Below are 19,764 nucleotides of genomic sequence, written 5' to 3'. Positions count from 1 at the left end.
TGGGGGAGTCACTGTTCCCCCGAGCACCGCCAGGAGTGACCAGGAATAACGGTCACAAGCTGGCAGAGGGTAGGTTTAGGCTAGATATCAGGAGGCGCTACTTCACAGTCAGGGCGGCTAGGGTCTGGGACCGACTTCCAAGAGAAGTGGTGCTGGCCCCTGCCCTGGGGGTGTTTAAGAGGGGGCTGGATGAACACCTTGCCGGGTCGTTTGGCCCCAGGACTCTTTCCTGCCATGGCAGGGGGTTGGACTAGATGATCTGCTCAGGTCCCTTCCGACCCTAGAAACTATGAAACTATGACAAGCAAAACTGGTACCATGTTTAACCATCTAATCTGACCTCCTCCATAACATGGCCAGGTGAACGTCACCTAGTAATTCCAGACTCTTACCTTATATTTGAGCTGTGATCTATCTTTTAAAAACTCTGTGTGGTGGAGTGGCTTTAAATGCACAAGTAGAAACACTGAGGAGCACGAGACAGTCGTGTTGCGCTACCGGAGAATGTGCAAGTACCTAATTAGTCATGTGACTAAGGGGCAATCCTGCTGCAGTAAAGCGCTTTGAGTGATCCACTAATGAAGAGTGACATCAAAACACAGCATAGTTTTGTGGAAACATTTTTTTTTTTCCAAGTCTGGCCTTTTCTGTAGTGCAAAATATTTTTATGGTGAATGGTAAATATACCATTTTCAGTTTCCCACACTAATGCTTTTCTTGTTCTCCACTGTATCCTACATGATCCTGGAGCCCTTAGTGGGTATATTCAGAGCCCACAAAACTGCCATCCTAGTGAGTGGGAAATGTCTCCACGTGTGCTATAGAACAGGTGGGAAAGATTAAGCAGAACAGTGATCAAGAGAAAACTGCTTTTAATAATACCTACTAGATCACCTGTATTATACAAAAGCTCGTACACAAATTGGATTGGATTAGCCCAAATAAAAAGGCCCGTTACCACCTACGGACTGTGTTAAATTTGTGACTGATGAGCAAAAGCAGGGTGAATTAAAAAATAATGAACAAAGTGTCATTGATGGAGAAAACAGTATAGGCAATTCTGCTCTTCACTTCATCTTTGTGTCCTTTGTGAAGATAATTTGTGGGGAAACCATGGCATTAGTAATAAATGAGCAGGCTGGATGGACCATCATAGCTTCTGTGACCATCACTTTTTGCAACAGCGTAACCCTGGCCTTCATTGCCTTGATCCTGAAAGGTAGGATCCTGATCAGTCTGGACTGGAAAGACAGACCCAGATATCTCTGCCACCCTAGGCTTCCAGTTCCTAATCAATACCTGGAATATGAGACATGGGTGTCTGCTGTCACTTCTTCCTTTGTCCATCCTTTCCATTTCCCCACGTTTTTTTTCTTCCCTATTTTTCTCTTTCGGATTAGTAGGACTCCAGCATAGGCAGCTAAGATTCGTTTGCATCACTGCTGGGAGGCCATGTCCTGAAAAGAGCTAAAAGAAAAAAGTATCTTAAATAGCCTAATACGGGAAGGCATTGGCAGTGGTTCAGTATGGCTGGTAAAATCGTATGCTGTTCCCATGTTTCTCCTACAATGAGGTTACAGGTTAGAATAAGTACCATAATGAGGAGCTCCTGCTTCCATCTTTGCTGGGGTTTTTTCTCTCCCCTGTTGCATCCTATTGCATCCTATCCCATTGCAACAGACAGGATTGGACTTTGATAACAGCAGCTCACTCCCATCTCAGCTAACTAACTTCTTTTCCCTGGGTCTGGAGAGGACATTTATTACCATGTTTAACATTCCAAGACAGCTAAATTCCTTTAATGCTTTTACTTGATTTTTTGTATCTTCAGTAAAAGATTGGGATCATTGAGGGCAGGTCCTGCCTAACTAACCTGGTTTCTTTCCATGATCAGGTCATAAAGTCCCTGGATGAGGGTGTTGGGGTGAGTGTCATCTTCCTGGACTTTAAGAAGTCCTTTGACATGGTTTCCCACCACATTCTCTTAAAAAAAACTAGGTGACTGCAGCATTGATGCCCACACAGTCAGATGAGTGGCAAATTGGGTAGATGGTAGCAACCAGAGAGTGGTGGTGGGTGGGTCGTTTTCATTCTGGAGAGATGTGGGCAGTGGAGTCCCCCAGGGCTTGGTCCTGGGGCCTGTACTGTTCAACATCTTCATCAGTGATCTGGATGTGGGTGTGGAAAGCACGCTGTCCAAATTCACTGATGACACCAAGTTGTGGGGTGAGGTGGGCATGCTGGAGGGGAGGCACAGAATCCAGCTAGATCTAAACAGGTTACAGAGGTGGGCGGATGAGAATAGGATGGAGTTCAACTCAGACAACTGCAAGGTGCTGCATCTAGGGAGAAGGAACCAGCAACATGCCTATAGGCTGGGGACACCCTTCTTGTCAACACAGTGGCAGAAAGGGATCTTGGAGTCATTGTTGACTCCAGGATGAACATGAGCCGCCAGTGCGAGTAAGGCTATAACCTCACCTTGTCATACATCTATAGATGCATCACAAGCAGGTCCAGGGAGGTGATCCTTCCCTTCTATGCAGCACTGGTCAGACCACAGTTGGAGTACTGCCTCCAGTTCTGGGTGCCGCACTTCTAGAGAGATGTGGCTAGCATTGAGAGGGTCCAGAGGAGGGCCGCTTGCATGGTCCAGGGGCTGCGGGGCAGGCCCTACAAAGAGAGGCTAAAGGGCTTGAGAGGGGATCTGGTGGCCATTTACAAACTCACCAGGGGGGACCAGCGAGAACTGGGGGGAGGCTCTGTTCCCCCGAGCACCCCTTGGGGTTACTAGGAATAACGGCCACAAATTGTTAGAGAGAAGGTTCAGGCTAGACATCAGGAGACATTACTTTAGTTGGGGCTGCCAGGCTCTGGAATGGGCTCCCAAATGAGGTGGTACTCTCTCCTACCTTGGGGGTCTTCGAGAGGAGGCTGGACAAATATTTGGCTGGGGTAATATGACCCCAGCACCCATTCCTGCCTGGGGCAGGGGGTTGGACCTGATGATCTGTTTAGGTCCCTTCTGACCCTAAGCACCATGATACTATGATTAAAGAGATATTAATGGGGATTGTTGGTTGGGATTAGGCAGGCCAAGGTCTTTGGGCATTTGTACGCATGCTGGTGGGGGGGCAGCGGTGCTTTATTCCAAGAGCCACTCTGATTAAAGCACCTGGAGCATCTTGTGTATTGGTGTCCCCATGCTTCAAAACGGCATCCCTGCTGCCATTTTTAAGTGCGGGGACACTAATGCATGAGATGCCGGAGGCTGCTGGAGTGCGGTAATTGCCACACTCCAGCAGACTCGAGTCTGCTCTGGCGTGCTGTAATTACAGCACATTGGAGCAACCTTGCTGCTCGTGTATGGGCACCCTTTGTGCTTAAAACAGTGACCCTCTTCAGTCTATAGCATTATATAGTAACAGACGTATGCTAACATCTTGGAATCTCTGGGCTCATTCATCCCATCAAAATTAATTGCATGAATGCACTCCAGGTTCTTTATTTCAATAAGAAGTGCCACAGTTTGTTTAATTAACTTTCCTCATATATTAAGTGTCAGTAGCTGAGTCCTGAAAGATAATGAAAGGTATATCCTTCGTAGTGGAATTTCACATAAGACAGGTTTTCTTGTGTTAAATCTTTAGTGCCAAGAATTCGAGTACCTCCTCAGCCTGGTACGTGTAAAAACGAACTACTTCTGTTGTTACAAACTAACACTCTTCTGTTGCAATTAATAGTGCCACATATGTAAATTGTGTGTGCCAGGTCATCAGATTAGTAATAGGAAATCCCAATGGCTGTCTGGACAGAATGCAAATGAGGGTCTGGCTTGGAGTCTAGAAAGAGATCTAAGTTTAAAATTGCTGTTGGGTTTTCATATTCAACACAGGTGCAGCTGACACCTAAATGATAAGATATGTACAAATAAGTACTGGGAATCTCTACTGGCCCTTCACTTTGCCAGTATTAGTTGGCAGTTTCCCTTAGGCATTTTAGGGAAACTGTGGGATTTCAAAGAGGTCAGCAGAGTGGCTTTGCACATTCGTTTTGGGAGGAATTAACTCAGCAGAGTCCAGCAAAAGACTGCAATGTGGGGAATTCTGAGAGCCTGAGCTGTGCTAGACCGGTTTGCCGCACACAGGAAACCCAAGGGAGAGATGAATGCTCTCCTCTTGGCACAACCTTTCAGTGCTGCTATATCTCCAAGTTGCCTGTTTATTTCTGAATTTGGAGTTACCAGTTTTTGGCAACAAATTGCCTAATAATAAGACATTTGTGTGACTTTCATGCCAAAGAATCCATGTATGTTAATACATCTTTTTTTTTTTCTTGCTGCAGCTCGACATCTGGTCTAAATCCAACTATCAGGTCTTTCAGAAGGTAAGTCTCGCATCATTTTCTTTTTATCTAATGCCTCTGAAGAAAATCAGGGTTCTGGGACTTGCAGAGTTTGAGTGTTGAAACACATCTCCAAAAGAATTAAGATTTGCATTATTTGTCAGCCATCCTAAAACTTTGTTTTTACCTTGCCAAGAAAAATTATCTCCAGTGACTGAAGACTGAGTAAAAAAAATAAAGAAAAATGCTTCTCTTACTTAGTAATTACTTTAGGCATGTTTCCTCATCCCTATCTGAGCGTGGTCAAAGTTATCTCAGAATATGGGACTTTGCTGCTATAGCCTGAGAAATCTTTGCGTAGTCAGTCCTACCCTTAGGAATTTTAACTTAATTCTTTCTGAGTAGTTTGCTTTACTTTTTCTTACTTTATAAGTAAAATAAAAATATAAAAGGCATCCTCCCTGGGCTATAGTTGAAGGAAGATATGTTAGCACTTCTTTTCCACAATGCTTCATAACAAATTCTGCACATTTTGTAGAGTCAAAATTCATTGAGGAATTGATTTTAATAAATCAATGGGTCTTGTAGGCTTCTAGGTAACATTGGTGCTTAAGAAAATGTTAGCCTTGTAGCTGTTGTGCCTGCTTATCACCGAGTAAATTACTGAGGGTAAAAGTGATTTCTCAGGTGTGTTGTGAGAAGGGAATGGATGCACAAAATATAGATCTGCTTAGACTTCTAAGGCACCTTTAGACAGGGCTGTACTGTTTTTGAAAGCAGCTAAAATAAAACTTCCCTTTATGAAGACCTCTTATCAGAATGCTGTAAATTCAAATTGACCGGATTTTAAAATCCAATTTCCTTATCTTCAAGCTGCAGTTTAAGAAATTCAAGACTTCCTGCTACTATACTGGTTTCTTTTATCTGTGTCCATAGTTCAGGTAACAGACATGGGTCAGGGACTCTAAAGGGCATAAAACCAGGGTTCAAAACTATTGCATGTCCATGCATAGATGTTTCCATGATACAGAGCTCCCTCCCGGGCCTCTGTGCAGTCCGAAGTGAGGAAGTTTAATCTCAGCGATTAACCAGTTGAAGATGAAAGGGCGGGTTTTTGGGAGTGGCATTAGGACAGAGTACTGATGTAGTTCTTCCTTTATTTCCAAGACAGGAAACAATTGGTAAGAATTAAGGAATCTCTCCTTCCCTTCTCCTCCCTTGTGTCCCTTAGTCCCATAAAACTATTGTCTGTGCTCTTTCAGGTAGAGAATAATGCAGTCGAATGTAGTGCAGCACAGAGCGACCTTCCTCCTTTTCAGTAATGCTTTCATGTGATTACTGCCCAGGAGTGGGTTTAGGGTTTGTATGTAAGTACATCTTTTCAAATTCTCCATCTGTGCTTTTAGGTTGTATTAGGGGTGTAGGTTGTTGCCGTGTTGGTCTAAGGACATAGGCAGACAAGGTTCTTTGGGTGAATCTGATATCTTTTAAACCTGAAAGCTTGCTAAAAAATTTTTTCCAGCTATTTAAGTTGGTTTAATAAAAGATATCAGATTCACCCAGAGAACCTTGAATGCCTTTAAGTGAGGTACAGGCAGTTATTTCTGGCAGAGGGCCACTGACTGACTTTTGGCAAGCCATTGAGGGCCGCATGATGGGCAACCAGGGGCAGATAAATATTCATTTTCTAAATTTTTTAGGGGCCCCTCAGGCCAGATAGAATGGCTTGGTGGGCCGCATTTTGCCCACCCCTGCTTTAGGTTGTAATCTCATTTGTCCAGTGTCTGTGTCTGCCTTATATGTTTTCAAAGCATCTAGTACATTGTAGACAAAAATATGCTACAAATAACAATGTTTTCTTTGGGATATGGACAAATAAATTACAGCGAGTAGAGTCGCAGGGGGAAAGTGAGAAGTTGGGCACCTTGTTTCATTAAGGGCTGTTAGCTACAGTTTAGTTTTCACTTCCTGCAGACTGAAGGCAGGTACACGAGGAGTTATGGTAGAGCAGCTGGCATGTGCCACAGGCCCCCACCACCAGTAATTTGGCGATTTGTCCATACACTTAGACACTTTTAGTAATTTTAAAAAAGGAGCCAGGCAGTATATTTCATGGTTGTCACCTTAGTGAGTGCAGTTGGCTGTTAAATGGATAGAAATAACAGCTGTACATCGTAAAGTGTAACTAATTGGTAAATGGAAGAGGAATCTGCTGACCACTGCTTATTGATTAGTGAAAAAAGCAGTGGTTTCAGTCCATTTCCTAGGTGGCAAGAAGCTACATGGTGACCACTATTGCAACTGGGTAGTTGTTGGCCCTGCAGTGGCCAATTCCTGTTTGAAATCTGTGGGTTTATCTTGTGAATCATGTTTGCACACCTTATAGTGCTAACATTTTGGGGCATCCCACGGCATCCTTGAAAGGATCTCAAGGCACCCCGGGGTACCACAGCACTGTTGTTGAGAGTCACTGTAGTAGGGATGAGCTAAAAACATAAATGATGGCAAAAATGTTGTTTAGTAGTTTAATGACCATGACACATGATCCAGGCTTCCAGCACTATACTCCCAGTTTTCTTATTATCTTACTGCTTTATTTTGGGCAATCATATGCCTCTCTGTGGATATGTTTCCCCATCTTTAACACAGATATCATACTTACTTGTATCTCATCTCTTCACCTTAATTACTGTGAGATCCTTGGATGAAAAAACTTGTTGGAAAATACTAGGAAGTACTTTGTAAGTCTTACTGTCAGATCTTACACTATATTTTGAGCCAAGAACAAAATCAGATATAGTAAGGATCTATTAAAAATATACAATGAGAATTTCCATGTGGGTAGTAGAAAATTCTGTGGTTCTGCATATTAAGCACGCTCACTGGGATGGCACTTTTTTGTTCTCTGACAAAGATACATTTGCACTTGTTTTTTTAACTTTGGACTAGTGTTGTAAGAGCGAGAGCTGAAGGATATGGTTCTGTTGAAGCAATGATTTCACTTTGGCATTGTTCTGACAAAAATTACTTACCTAAGCAGGTCCCAGCGTGTCTGTACATTGATGAAATTGTTCGCTTACAGCCTTATGCAGGTCATTGTAGCCCCACAATAAAAAGGGCAACTCTCTTTAGCTTTTATTCTTCTGCTTCCCTTTGAATAAGGAGTTGTGAAGCTTGGTCCATCCTCTGCCTTTTCTTCTTTCAGTCTTCTGCCCAACAGCTTGATGTTCTACAGCCCTCAGCTCTGGGATTCTGATTTCACACCGACATTTAAACAGTGAATATTTCTGAACGTCCTGTCTTATTTCTTCTTTTATACTATTGGATAAAGACATCTGAGGTGTTAAAATAAAGAGGCTAGAGATCAAAATAGTTGCTGCACCTGCAGAGTTTAAATGTCAGAAAAATATGGAAATGTGTAAACCTTTTCTTTACTGGCTGTTTTTGCCCTTTCAGATATTCCACCACCTCCTTTATTTTTAAGTTCCATTCTTTGAATCTAACCCTGCTGCTATGTTCGATGGCTCTGAAAGCTGATTCACCCCAGGATGAAGTTCATGAGGTCTCTAGGGAATCTTAGAAAATGGCTGTTCACTGTAACAGTAATCATCCCGCCGGGAGCTCTCCCCCATCAAATTATACACACTTGGGCATCCTGTTTAATAAGAAGGCGAGAAAAGGCTTGCTGACGCAGCCAACGTTTGCAAACAAAAGTCAGGACAAATTTAGCTTTGTTTGACAGGGTTGGCTGGAAGATCAGAGGTCTTTGGTCCTTAACCTAGAAAGTCATGCTGCAGCCCTGTGAGAATTTGACAGGTTTGCAGCTTCCACGAGCAGGTATCTTTTGAGCTCCAGATGTTGCTATATTGTCATTGAAGAGTCTGAGCACTTGGTCCAGGTTTTTAAAGAGGCATGTCCCTGCCCTTCAAGTAATGATTGATTCCCCAGTTTTGATGGGAGGAGAACTCAAAGGGCCTGATGGGAAGTATTATTGCTGTTTTGGGGAGGAGTGCAGCATTTCCACATAGGTCTAGGTAGGTAGGTGTTTTACTTCCCTGTTTTAAGTCCAGTCTGGTCCTGTAAAATAGCCAGAAGTGGGAGGAGATTGCGGATGATGAAATAAAGCATATAAACGTAATGTACATTTTTTTTATAAGGCAAATCTCGCTTCTGTATCTTATTCAGCAGGCTGTTCATGATGTAAGGAAGTGATTGGCCTAAAAAATACAGTGTACCAAATCTTGTAAAAACAAGTCAAGCAAAAAAACAACCGCAGGGAACTGGAATATATGAGATGAAACTTCCCTTCCTCCAAAGTGCTCTGAGCCATCACATCTTAGTCTTTGGGCAGTGGGTTTTGCTTCCTCCAAATTCTCAAATGCTAGTTTTTTTAGGGGAAGGAACACAGCCAGTTGTACATCATGAGAGAATGTGATGCTGTTTGTGTTTCTTGCTGTGCATTTGAGTTCTTGACTCTAAGGTTTGCAGTCCCCAACCGGTAAAGCTTAAGGTACAACTTTCGCCACTACAAGGGTGCACACTATAGGAAGATGTATTCTTGTCAATCATCTCTGGGGGAGCATCATGTGGGATGAATGCACGCATGACAAACATCAAGCTACTGATAAATGTCTGCTCAAGGAGAGGAGCTGGGCTCCAGACGCTTGCTCCTTTAGGTGATCAGTGCTTGGCAAAATTCAGGTGGCTGGTTAAGCAAAAATGATTGAGTAACCAAATCCAGATAAGAAAAAACAATGAGTTTTAAATATTTCTGGCATTCTCAATGCGTTATGGGACACACGCACCAAACCTTATCTTTCAGGAAAGTTTCTGTACTCTATTACTTTGTATTGGAGAAGCAGTTAATTCAGAAATTTTGGTCATTAGTTATATTTGCTCTTGTTCACGGACATCTGTTGTAGAAGGCATCAGCTGGCAGTCCTTCTTAGTTGCTTTAAGCCAGCAGGTTCTTACTCCCAGGAGGAAATGGTGTATCTCTCTTCCAAGCAAAATATTTTAAGGTTAGTTTCATTTGAAGCCTATTCATGTATACTGTTCGCACACCTGAACTACAGACCAAGAAAGCTTAGGGACCATTCCATTATCTCTTCTCTGTGCATCTTACTGTGACATGTCTAAAGTCTTTGCTCCTAGGTTGTTTTATTAAGTGACATGGATTCTCAAGCTTTTCTTAGAGGAGAGATTTAAGAAGCTTGGAAATCTTGGCAAGTAAAAGAGGCACTCAGTCTTTTCCACAGTACAAGACAATATTTTAAAACCTGGTAAAAAGATACTTTTTTAATGCCATGCATGATTAACAGCTAGAACTCATTGCCACAAGATACCGCTGAAGCCAAGAACTTAGTACGAATTTTAGGAGTAGACATTATGGCCATTGAAAACATCCAGTTGCATTTCTTGAATGTCAGCTGTCATGTTTCAAGCCACAAACCCATCACTCTCTGACGGGGAAGACTGTCTGTAATGGGAGCTTCTGAGATGGTCCTAGAACAGAGGAACAATGTGTATAATTCAATAGAAGAGTACCTATATTTTTAACGTTCTCTGTTAGTACTTTAAGACAGTAAGTGAACCTTTCTAACAGGCATGTTGTATAAGGTAAGCCCCAGGTGCCACTCTGATCCCTTTCCTCTTCCCCCGCCCAATCTGTTGCTCTGCTTTCTGGTCTTTGTCCTATTCTGCCTGTCTCATCTGCTGATCTGCTTTCTGCTCCCTGCCCTACCTGCTGCTGTGTTCCCTGCTTGCGCCATGATCTGCCGCATGCCCCACACAAAAACTGGCAGATCATGTACCGACAGTTGGCCACCCCCTGCTCTGAGGCACCATCCGACTCTGTAGCTTGAAATGAGATTATTGGGCAGGCCATGTGGAAAGCAGCACAACAGACCCTCGGTTTTGGACTGGGTTGCCTTTTTGGTGGAAGCACTCTTCTAACCTTACCCACTCATGAATAATAGAATCCTTTTTTAAAAAATCCATTTGCAGCTTTGGAAGTGCTGATTAAATAACATTTTGCCAATACTGAATCAATGCCACCTTCTGATGAGTGGGACCCCTGGGAATGGCTTTGCAGTATTGCCTTTACAGCACCACTGAGTGGGGAAGGAAATATTTGGGGTGGGTTCATTCAGACAGAAAGTGAAGGTTTTGTGTCTTGTCCCTGTGTGGGGTTTTCATAAGCTATTTATAGGCTTACCAGCCCAGCAAACTGAGCAGTTAGATATGATAAGAAACTCAGGAGGGCATGCCTTTCTAGTCTGCTGCAAAGCAGCATTGTGGACTCAGCAGGTAGGTTCTTAGAGTGGGCAAGTACCCAGAAACTCTGCAGTCTTGCTGGGACCTGATCGTTCTTCACGAATAACACGCATTTAATATTTCGTTCACACACAGTCTTGTTAAAATGGTTTGATCCAGCACAAGCCTAGAGAACTTTGATTTGGACTCGGAATATATCCAGCCATTTAGAATAGGATGCAAATACGGACGCAGGAAGTGTATGTTTATAAGTGATTTAGCAACACGCAAAAAATTGCTTGGTGCTAGAGAGCAAAATAAATACGTGGCAACAAGAGGGGAAATGAGTGAGTTCATATATGACACGCCACCCTGTTTTGCTAACCCAAAATCTGTTCTCCACCCTGATAGAGCTTAAGTTTATTTGGAAGAAAGGAGCCACGAGCCTTTCTATCAGCCAATTTTGTATAGCAGCTAGAATTCCTGTTGCTGTGAGTCTTTGCTCCAATTTGTGAACTTGCTTCGTTTAATGATAGCTATTTAAATCAGTAAGACTTGTTTTAATTACAATAGAGTGCTTTCCATTTTATATGGAAAAACCTGCAGATATTTTTCAGCGCATTAATTGAAAATGTAAGCTTTCCTTTGAAAGATTTATTCTGCAACTTAGCCCAATAGCTGTCTAATCAATGCATTCACTTGTCAACACCCTTTTTACCTAAGCAAAAAAAGGGGGTGGAAGGAAAGAGGAGGAGAGTAGGATCTTTGGATAGATAAGGCAGCAAGGCACAGTCTCAAAGCAAAGCAGCAAAATAAATGCCTGGAATACATAAAATGTCATCTTGCACACAAATTATCCTGCAGTTCCAGTGTGGATGGAAGAAAAAATACATCCCCAAAATGAGCTGGTGCATATGTGGTTTGAAATGATATTTCCATTAGTGAAGCCTTCCTTATCGATCTCTCTCTTTTTAATCTTGGACAGTTCGTGTTTTCTCTTCATCTATTTTGTCGTGTTTTTAATTTTTTTCTCCCCACTAGCTGGTTTGTCATTTTTTTTTTTTTCCTTTTCTTTTTCTTTGCTGTATTCAACATCACAATGTTTGTTACCACTGTTGCAGGGTATTTCTTTCCTCTCTTCCTCTTCCTCTTCCTCATGTTTGACACTCACTTTGATCTGTGTTGGAAGCACTTTATCAGCACTTGCTTATAGTACGAATTGCCTCCTTTTTGTTCAGGAAACATTATTAGTGTTCTAGCAGTGCTGGGATGGCTTTTATCTCCCTGTGGAATCTCATTAAGGTTTACATTACAATAGGAACAGCATATGTGCAGCTATGCCAAAGTGGCCAGTCAATTTGAATTTGTTAATGGTGATTTTTTTTTTTTTTTCCTAGCAACTTTTTCCCCATATCTTCAATGCCAAGGGAAAACAACTTTGTTGTTCAGGAGAAAAACACAATTTGTTAGAAGCAGATATCCAAGCAGAAAAGGAACTGCTACTCATAAATATCTTCAGAACTGCCTTTCCTTTTTTACATGTCTGGTAGTGTCTTATAAATCTGAGCACTGTCTTAAAAGGCAGGGAAAAAAATCATGTTCCGAGCTGGATAAATGGTATTAAGAAGTTACTGTAATCCATGAGATTTAATGACAAGAATGACTGCCTTTCTTTTTTTTTAATTCCTAATTCATATTGTGGGAGGAGTATGAAAGCCCAGGTGGGATGGAGCCCCATCAGGTTGGATACTACATAAGCTCCTAGGAAGACATCCAGTTCTTGTCCCAAAATTGCTCACTGTCCAAAGGCCAGATTCCATTCCCTTTCACGTTAAAAAGTGTCTTAATCCATAAACACGTAAATCAATGGGGCTGCCTTCCTTGAAGGTATTATTCTGTATGAGGATATGTGGGCTCTGAAAGTTATGTGGACACTCTTATTTCAGAATAAGATTGCTTGTTTCATTTTAGCATAGCCTACTTTGAAGATGGATTAAGCTATAGATGGTAATAAAGCACCCTGTATTATGGAGCAAGTGTGGTCCACAATATGGGATTTTTGTGTAATAGCTCCCAAGTTCTTAAACCTGTGCCTGGTCTTAATCTGATTTAACTTTCAAATGTAGAGCAGTCATGAGACATGCTTGCCTCTTTCTTGTATTTAAAAAACCCCCAAACAAACTAGGATACAACTACGGTACCTTTGATCCTGCTCATGATTGTATTCATAGATGTACAGATTTTTAAAGCCAGGACAATGCATAGTGCTGATTCTGTCTTGATTTACTGCTGGATGCTCCAGACCAGAGAATTTTGCCAGGAATTCTTGCATCAAGCCCATAACTTCTGGTTCGGATGAAGCAGTGATCCCTTGACTTTAACCATGTGTTGTCCAGGAGACAGGCTGATGCTGCTTGTAGTCACAGGAAATTAAACATTTAAAACAGATGTTGACAGGGAGAAGAAAATTTGTTGTTCCCAGCAGTGTTTATTGCCCAGTATTGTTACTCAGGAAAGGTTTGAGATCACTGAAGCAAAGCATATTTCTTAAAAAGTTCCCTCAGTCTTGGCTTAAAGGCTTCCATGATGGAGAATGTAGTACAGCCTTGGTGAGTTTTCCCAAGGGTCACTGTAGACAATTTACACCTAACTTCCAGTCTGAATTTGTTCAGCTGTAACTTCTTGTCTTTTGGTTTTGTTCTGCCTTTGCCCAATGGATTAAAAATTGTCTATGAGAAATCTCTCATCCTGGGATCCCTTTAATGGATTCTGGACCATGGAGGAAATTAGAAAGAGCATTAGATTCATATGGGTTTGATCTAAACAACTTCAAATGGGACTGCAACACTTGTGTATGCAGTTTTTAAACTTTATTGTTAAAACTACAAGGCCAGTCTCTACTTTACCATTCACATGCAGTACTGTATTGGTACATTGTCATGTATCTCAACTACATCTCAGGTCTTCCAGTGGAAAAGTGGAATCTTTATTTAAAAAAAAACAACCCCAAAACACAAAACTTGATTTTTAAGAAGTTGAACACCTCTTTTTCCACAAGCTTGTACACAAGAATCACTTAAATTTGCTATTGCAATTAAAACTTGAAAGTAATTTCCTTGACCCAGGAACAAGGATAATAATTTATTCTCAATGAGTGATATCAGAATCACTAGGATCTTTTCCTTCACAGAGCTAATTACCAGGACTTAAAGGTGTATAAAACTTAGGAAGAATGACAAAAAAAATAAGTGTAGGCACATAGAGATGAGAGAACTAAGCATTTTTTCTGAAGCATTTAGCCATGCTTCAATTCGTTAGTGATTTTAATGCTACACTGGCTCCATTCACAGAGGCACATCCAAGAGGGAAGTATCCTACTCTTCTGCACTGTAGAAGTCTAGTTTAGGAGCTTTCTTTAATGTAGCTGCTATTTTTAAAAATATAACGCAGTAAGTTAATATTTTTGCAGAAATCTGCATATTAAAATAGTGGATATAGAAAACCTTTTATTATGCCTTTCCTCTAGAGGTATAAACGTGCCTTCTGAAGCTGTGCCCAATAATTGAAGGGGCTAAAGAGTTAATTGAGTTAACACACACTGAGTCACAGCAGAGATGGGAATAGATCCAGAGTCTTTCAGTATCCCGTACTTTTTCCCTGACTTTACCATGATCATGTTTCCTCTCTACATTGCTTTTTAAAATGCAATGGCAAAAATACTATATTTACTTGTGTATCAAGTCCCTGGCCATGTTAATCTCAACCAATTCTCTTGCATTACTGAGAGCAAAAGAATAAGACTGGAAAAGCTTCTCAGAGGCCACTGGTGAGGATATAGACTGCTTGGTTCCCAAATTCTGTTTGTACATTATGCTAACATTTCTTCATCTGAAACACTGAAGTAGTAAACAGAGATTTTCCCCTTCTGTCCCTGGCACAGGTGACAGATCATGCAACCACTGCCTTATTGCACTACCAGCTACCCCAGATGCCAGATGTGGTGGTCAGATCCTTCATGGTAAGTCTGTTGGAAGGGAAATGCTTACAGGCAGACTTCAGCATCACGTGGCAATTGAACATCACTGCCAGCTCAGGCAGCAGTGCAATTTCCCATATTTAAATGAGTTAAACTTAATTATTTACAACAACATTGTAAAAATTGCCTTTCTCAGGTAAGTGGTTCTCTTGAAGTAATTGGTACCATTCTCAGTACATTGGGTTGGGTGGTGTTTGAAAAGGATTTGATGTGTAGTCGTAGCTTCTCGTAGATGCTGGCATTTATTTGCTAATTGTCATCTGTGGAGCTGACTTGGGGGTCAGCTCTAAGACTAACACGAATGTCTGCTCAGGCAGCACGCAGGAGTTGGAGTCTGGCTGTAACCAACCAGCTGAAAATTCCCCGGTGAGAACTCACAGCTGGGATAAAACCGGAAGAGCCAGCTCTTTCATCAGCTTGCCCCCTGGGAAAGGATGTACATTTGGGGATGGGAGAGGGACTGTTGGGAGACGGGGCTTGCTACATCAATATGCTCCCGCTGTGTTCCTCAGGGACCATGCACCACTAACATCACTCAGGCCAAGGGGATGGCTTGTGTATGTGCCCAGCCTCACTTGAGAATCTGCCAGAAAGAAATTGAGATGCAGTTATTGAAAACAATCTCAACCTTAATGCACACATTAAAAGCCCAGCTTAAATCTGAGTAGATTTGGAATTCAGTTTCTGAAAATGGGCTCAAACTCTCCTGCTGTTTGGTGAAAGAAAACAGTAGTTTCTTATTCAGCAGTCTTCCAAGCATGATGCATTTTGGCAAGTGGCTGGTGTTTAATCTACCCCACTCTGTTGGAGAAACCCTTTCACGCTGCACACATAGTTCACTTCACCTTTTCTTCTAACTTGTCCCGAACAAAGCTTTAAAATATGGGCAGTTTTCAAAATTATGCAAGGCAGCTGGTTTGCTTTCATCCCTGGAGAGCACATGAAGCAACAGCAGTGGGTCAGGTGCAACTTCTTTAGCATTCCTATCATCAGGTATCTGATTTGAAAGCAGTTAAACTCCTTTACCTGCTGTATTTATTGGTTTACTTAATAAAAAGTCCACTCAGATAATATGCACATGTGTAGGACGTTCCTCTTAAAGCACATCTTGCACATGAGCTTTGAACAGGGGAAGCAGGCCTTACTGGTCCCATCCATGTTTCAGGCAACAAGTGCCCAAAAATTAATCTTTAATGAAATAAGTAATGCATTTGCCTAAGCCACGGGCCTGCCTTACTGGTTTGGGTAAAATGTTGCTGAAAACTTGGAAAAAAAAATAAGACCACACGCACATGATGTGTGTCGGTATGTTAGTCCTTTCACATGTCAGATGCACAATCTGTTTGACAGGATGCAGTGAAGTCTTAATTTTCTGACAAGAATGAAGAACTCTCTCTTTGTTCTTTCAACAGATGTTTCTTAAGTGCACAATTTAACTGTATTTACCTATTTTCATATTATAGCTCAGAAACTTCGATTTTTTTGCATGCAAACTAAGTTCACCAGAGCTGAAGTAAATAACAGCAGTTTGCCCGTAGCGCTCTGTTGCCCTTGTCTCTATATTTACTGCTAAACCCAGAGACGGTCTCGTTCTTTTGGAGGAGAGTTATTGACGGCCTGACGTTGTGCTGCTATGGAGAAGGCTGTGATGAAGATGGAAGGATTTGTTTCAATAAGCTCTGTTGACCTCTTCTTCAGAGAACAATTTTCTCTTATCGACGTAATTCAATAGGACTTTAAATGACAAGATTCATGTGCATCCTTCACACTGTGAATCTGCTTGCCTGGGTTTTTTGAGTTGCACATCTCCTTGAGCTTGGACTTGAGTTATGTAATGCTCATTCTTATGTATTACAATAGGAACAACCCAGTTAAGATGAGACCTTTACTTAGGAAGGGTTGAGCCTGTTCTTTGTTACTTCTGACCTCACAGCATATTCCCTTTCACTTGCATCTGTGTAATCAATGACAAATTTTTTAGAGCATTTTCATGGCCAATGAATATTGATCTTGAAATAGCATTAGAAAGAAAATGAGTTCCCTTGGTTGTAAAAGCCCCCTGTCTTCAGCTCTTCAGAGGTCAGGTTTTGCCCTATATGTCTTGCAGCTGAGGTGTGACAGATGAATATTAGACAAAGACAAGTCAATGACCAGGGCACAGATATCAGTGAATGGTCAAACGCAATGCCATTTCATTCAGAATATGAGGACTATCCAAAGGCTGTGATGAGCTTCTGCCTACTAATACTTTTCATGGCATAAACTTCTATTTACAAAGTTGCTTTTTGGACTGAGGGAGTAGATTCCAATAAAATGGAGAATCGGCTGTATGGTGCCCTTGTGATCTTCTGCATGCCTCCCTGTGTGTATAAAATCACTGTGCATCTTGCTGGTTCCAAGCCAAGGAACATTCTCTGTCCTTGGTATCACTGTTTTGACAGGAATGATGACACTGAGGAACATCCCTATCTAGTTTCCTTAATTTCTTTCTATGCTTTTTCTTCTAGACCTGGTTAAGAAGTTACATAAAGCTGTTCCAGGCTCCATGCCAGCGCTGTGGAAAGTTTCTGCAGGATGGCCTACCACCCACCTGGAGGGATTTCCGAACTCTTGAGGCCTTTCATGACACCTGCAGGCAATAGTAGCACAGCTGAGTCATTGGCCTGGCATGATGGAAAATGGGTTTACGGACCCAGCTGGTTGCGAATAAGCTCTGAACAGTGTTGGTGGTCATTGGTGGATTCTATTTCTCAGTGTCCACATGCGCATTCCCACCTTTAGCAAATCAGTCCTTACTGAATAGTAAAGATGCATTGCTACATTTAACCATCAAAAGGGGCATCTTTCTGCAAGGTACTCATGAAAAAAATGTTTGTCTTCGACATAAGCACAGAGGAAAAGAAGAAGATCTCTCATTACAGTAAGGTTCTGTGTGCTTTGCATTGGAGCTTCTGTCCTGAAATTATCTTCTGGGATCCGTGTCTTGTAGTCATTTCAAAAGCAACTGATATTTTGATGAGATGACCCATGTACAATTGTCTGTTTTGCTACAGTTTTCTTGGTAGTAGAGAACTTTATTTTTACAAACCAAAAATAAACTTTATATTCAAAGAGACTGTGTCATTTACTTTGTTACTTTCTAACAAATGCTGAATTCTGGCTGAAGTTTTCAAATCAGAGCATTTGATTTGATGTTTAATCTGGAGAAATTAAAAAATATATGCTGGTAGAATTGTTTTGGATTTTTTTTGTTCCTTGCAAGGCTGCTTATCTGGGCTGCTCTTGTTCTGGAAGAGATTATGGTGTTGATAAACATGAAATTTCAAAGGCATGTAGCAGCTTGGAAGATGGATTGTACTTTTTGAGAGAAGAAGCAGATGTTTCCCCTTACTAAAAATGTAATGAGAAAAATGTTAGCAAAATCTGTATGTATTAAGCGGTTAGAAAATGTGTGATGAGCAATGACAGTCTCTAATTCATTTGCCCTGTTTTAGTATTGAAAGTTGCAAAATAAATTGAGGCTTCAAGCACAGTTTTTGTAGCACAGATATATGGATGTACAGCACTGTGATTTTAAAACTTTTGTATTTAAATAAGACCCTATATTGCTGTAGCAAACGGTGGCATGTCCCCCTGATCCATGCTGAGAGGTACCTATTCCTTTAGGTTAGCTGGTAGAAGCCTAGGCTGATGGTCTCTGGTTCAGTCCCAATGGGATGTACCTTTCCGGGTACTTACCTGGAGAACGTTATTGCATGTCACCATCCCTGTTGCCCCCATGGCTGCACTTCCCAACTGCTTACCTTCGTGATTTTCAAAATCCACAAGGATTGCAGCTTTGGAAGCCAGTATGGAGAGAGATGGAAAAGGGCTTTCTGGTGGGGATAGTTGGCTTTTCTATCAGATCTGAAAGCAAGCCATAATGCTGCAAGCCCTTTTTGTGGCCCCATCAATCAGCGTGAAGGGTGCATGTGGCTAAAAGGGTAAGAAATCTCTTTCTCAAGCTTTTGTTTTTAGTAAAAATCTTCGGGTAGAGTTTCTGCCATTGTGGCAATGTAAAGGAAGGCGTTTTACTTGCACGTGTTCTATCCCAAGAACTTAAAGCACTCTGCAAATAGCAGTGAATGAAGACTACAAATAATCTCCCTGAGGCAGTAGTAGCTGGTAGATGTGGAAACTGAAATTTGGAATGGCCGTGACTTGTTTCCAGTGCTGTTCTGCAGCGGTTTAGTACTGAATCAAATGTGATCGCATCGCATTGCTAACGTGAAGGACTACATCTGCAACGCCGATTTCCTCTTAATATAAAAACAAACATGGATGCTTCTAAGCGGGCCTAGTTCAGATGGAGGACACTGGCTCTTCAAAAGGAGACATGCACATGCTGTGTCTTTTAAAGACCTCCGCAGTGTTTGATTGCAATGCATGAATGTACATTTAATCAATGAAGTTGATGAACAGGAGTGATTAGTGTTATGCTTTCTCACCTTTCAAGTTTTTTTTAGTTCTCTACAAATTATAAATACTAACTTTAGACTTCAGGGATTTGTCAAGATGAGTACAGTTGATTTTACCTAGTGAAAGCCAGTCCCATTGCACAAATGACTGCTTGCTTGCTGCACTTGACCTCTTCGGAGTTCTTGGGACAAAGATCACACTGGACAGGACAGTGTGTGCATCTCAGATGAGAGCGAGCATCGTATAAGTGGTCCTGCCGTCATTCCACCTAGCCTGTGAATAATGAGCGCTTCGTTTTCTGATGCTGTCAGCTTTTTCTCCATCTCTTTTTTAATAAGAAGGTCACAATATGGTTTTCATCAGGCTTTGGAGGTCTCCGAATGTTCTGCTTTGTTTATGTTTGAATAATGGGGCAGAAAGTAACCCACAGCATTCATAGCAACATCGTATATGAAATAATGCATTGGCCCTTAAGAGGTAATTAGTTGTAGAGAACCACATCAGTCACCGTGTGTATTAATTGAATTTGAAATTTTGAACCTATAATTGGCTAGCCTGGTGCAGAGTCATAACATTTCATCGCAGGCACTTGATCAGAAGAAAAAATGTCTTGGTCATGGAAACCTAAACCAAACTTGGTTTGCATAATCCTTCCAAAAAGGCCGAGACAG

General features: G+C 41.6%; 1 protein-coding gene across 1 annotated transcript in view; it reads left to right on the top strand.

The window, feature by feature from the left end:
• MED27 (mediator complex subunit 27) overlaps nt 1–17,750 on the top strand; it is a 144,062-nt gene extending 126,312 nt beyond the window's left edge. Inside the window, exons 6-8 of the mRNA XM_019540833.1 lie at nt 4,345–4,386; nt 14,540–14,617; nt 17,143–17,750. Coding sequence (XP_019396378.1) covers nt 4,345–4,386; nt 14,540–14,617; nt 17,143–17,277 — 255 coding nt within the window. The 3' untranslated portion in view covers nt 17,278–17,750. The remainder of the gene's footprint in view (nt 1–4,344; nt 4,387–14,539; nt 14,618–17,142) is intronic.
• Nucleotides 17,751–19,764: the final 2,014 nt, after the last annotated feature.

This window comes from Crocodylus porosus, unplaced genomic scaffold (assembly GCF_001723895.1).
Source record: "Crocodylus porosus isolate Cpor-Errol unplaced genomic scaffold, CroPor_comp1, whole genome shotgun sequence".
In the NCBI taxonomy this organism is placed as follows: Eukaryota; Metazoa; Chordata; order Crocodylia; family Crocodylidae; genus Crocodylus; species Crocodylus porosus.
The sequence above is the reverse complement of the archived record's forward strand: the minus strand, read 5'-3'. Positions and strand labels throughout refer to the sequence as shown.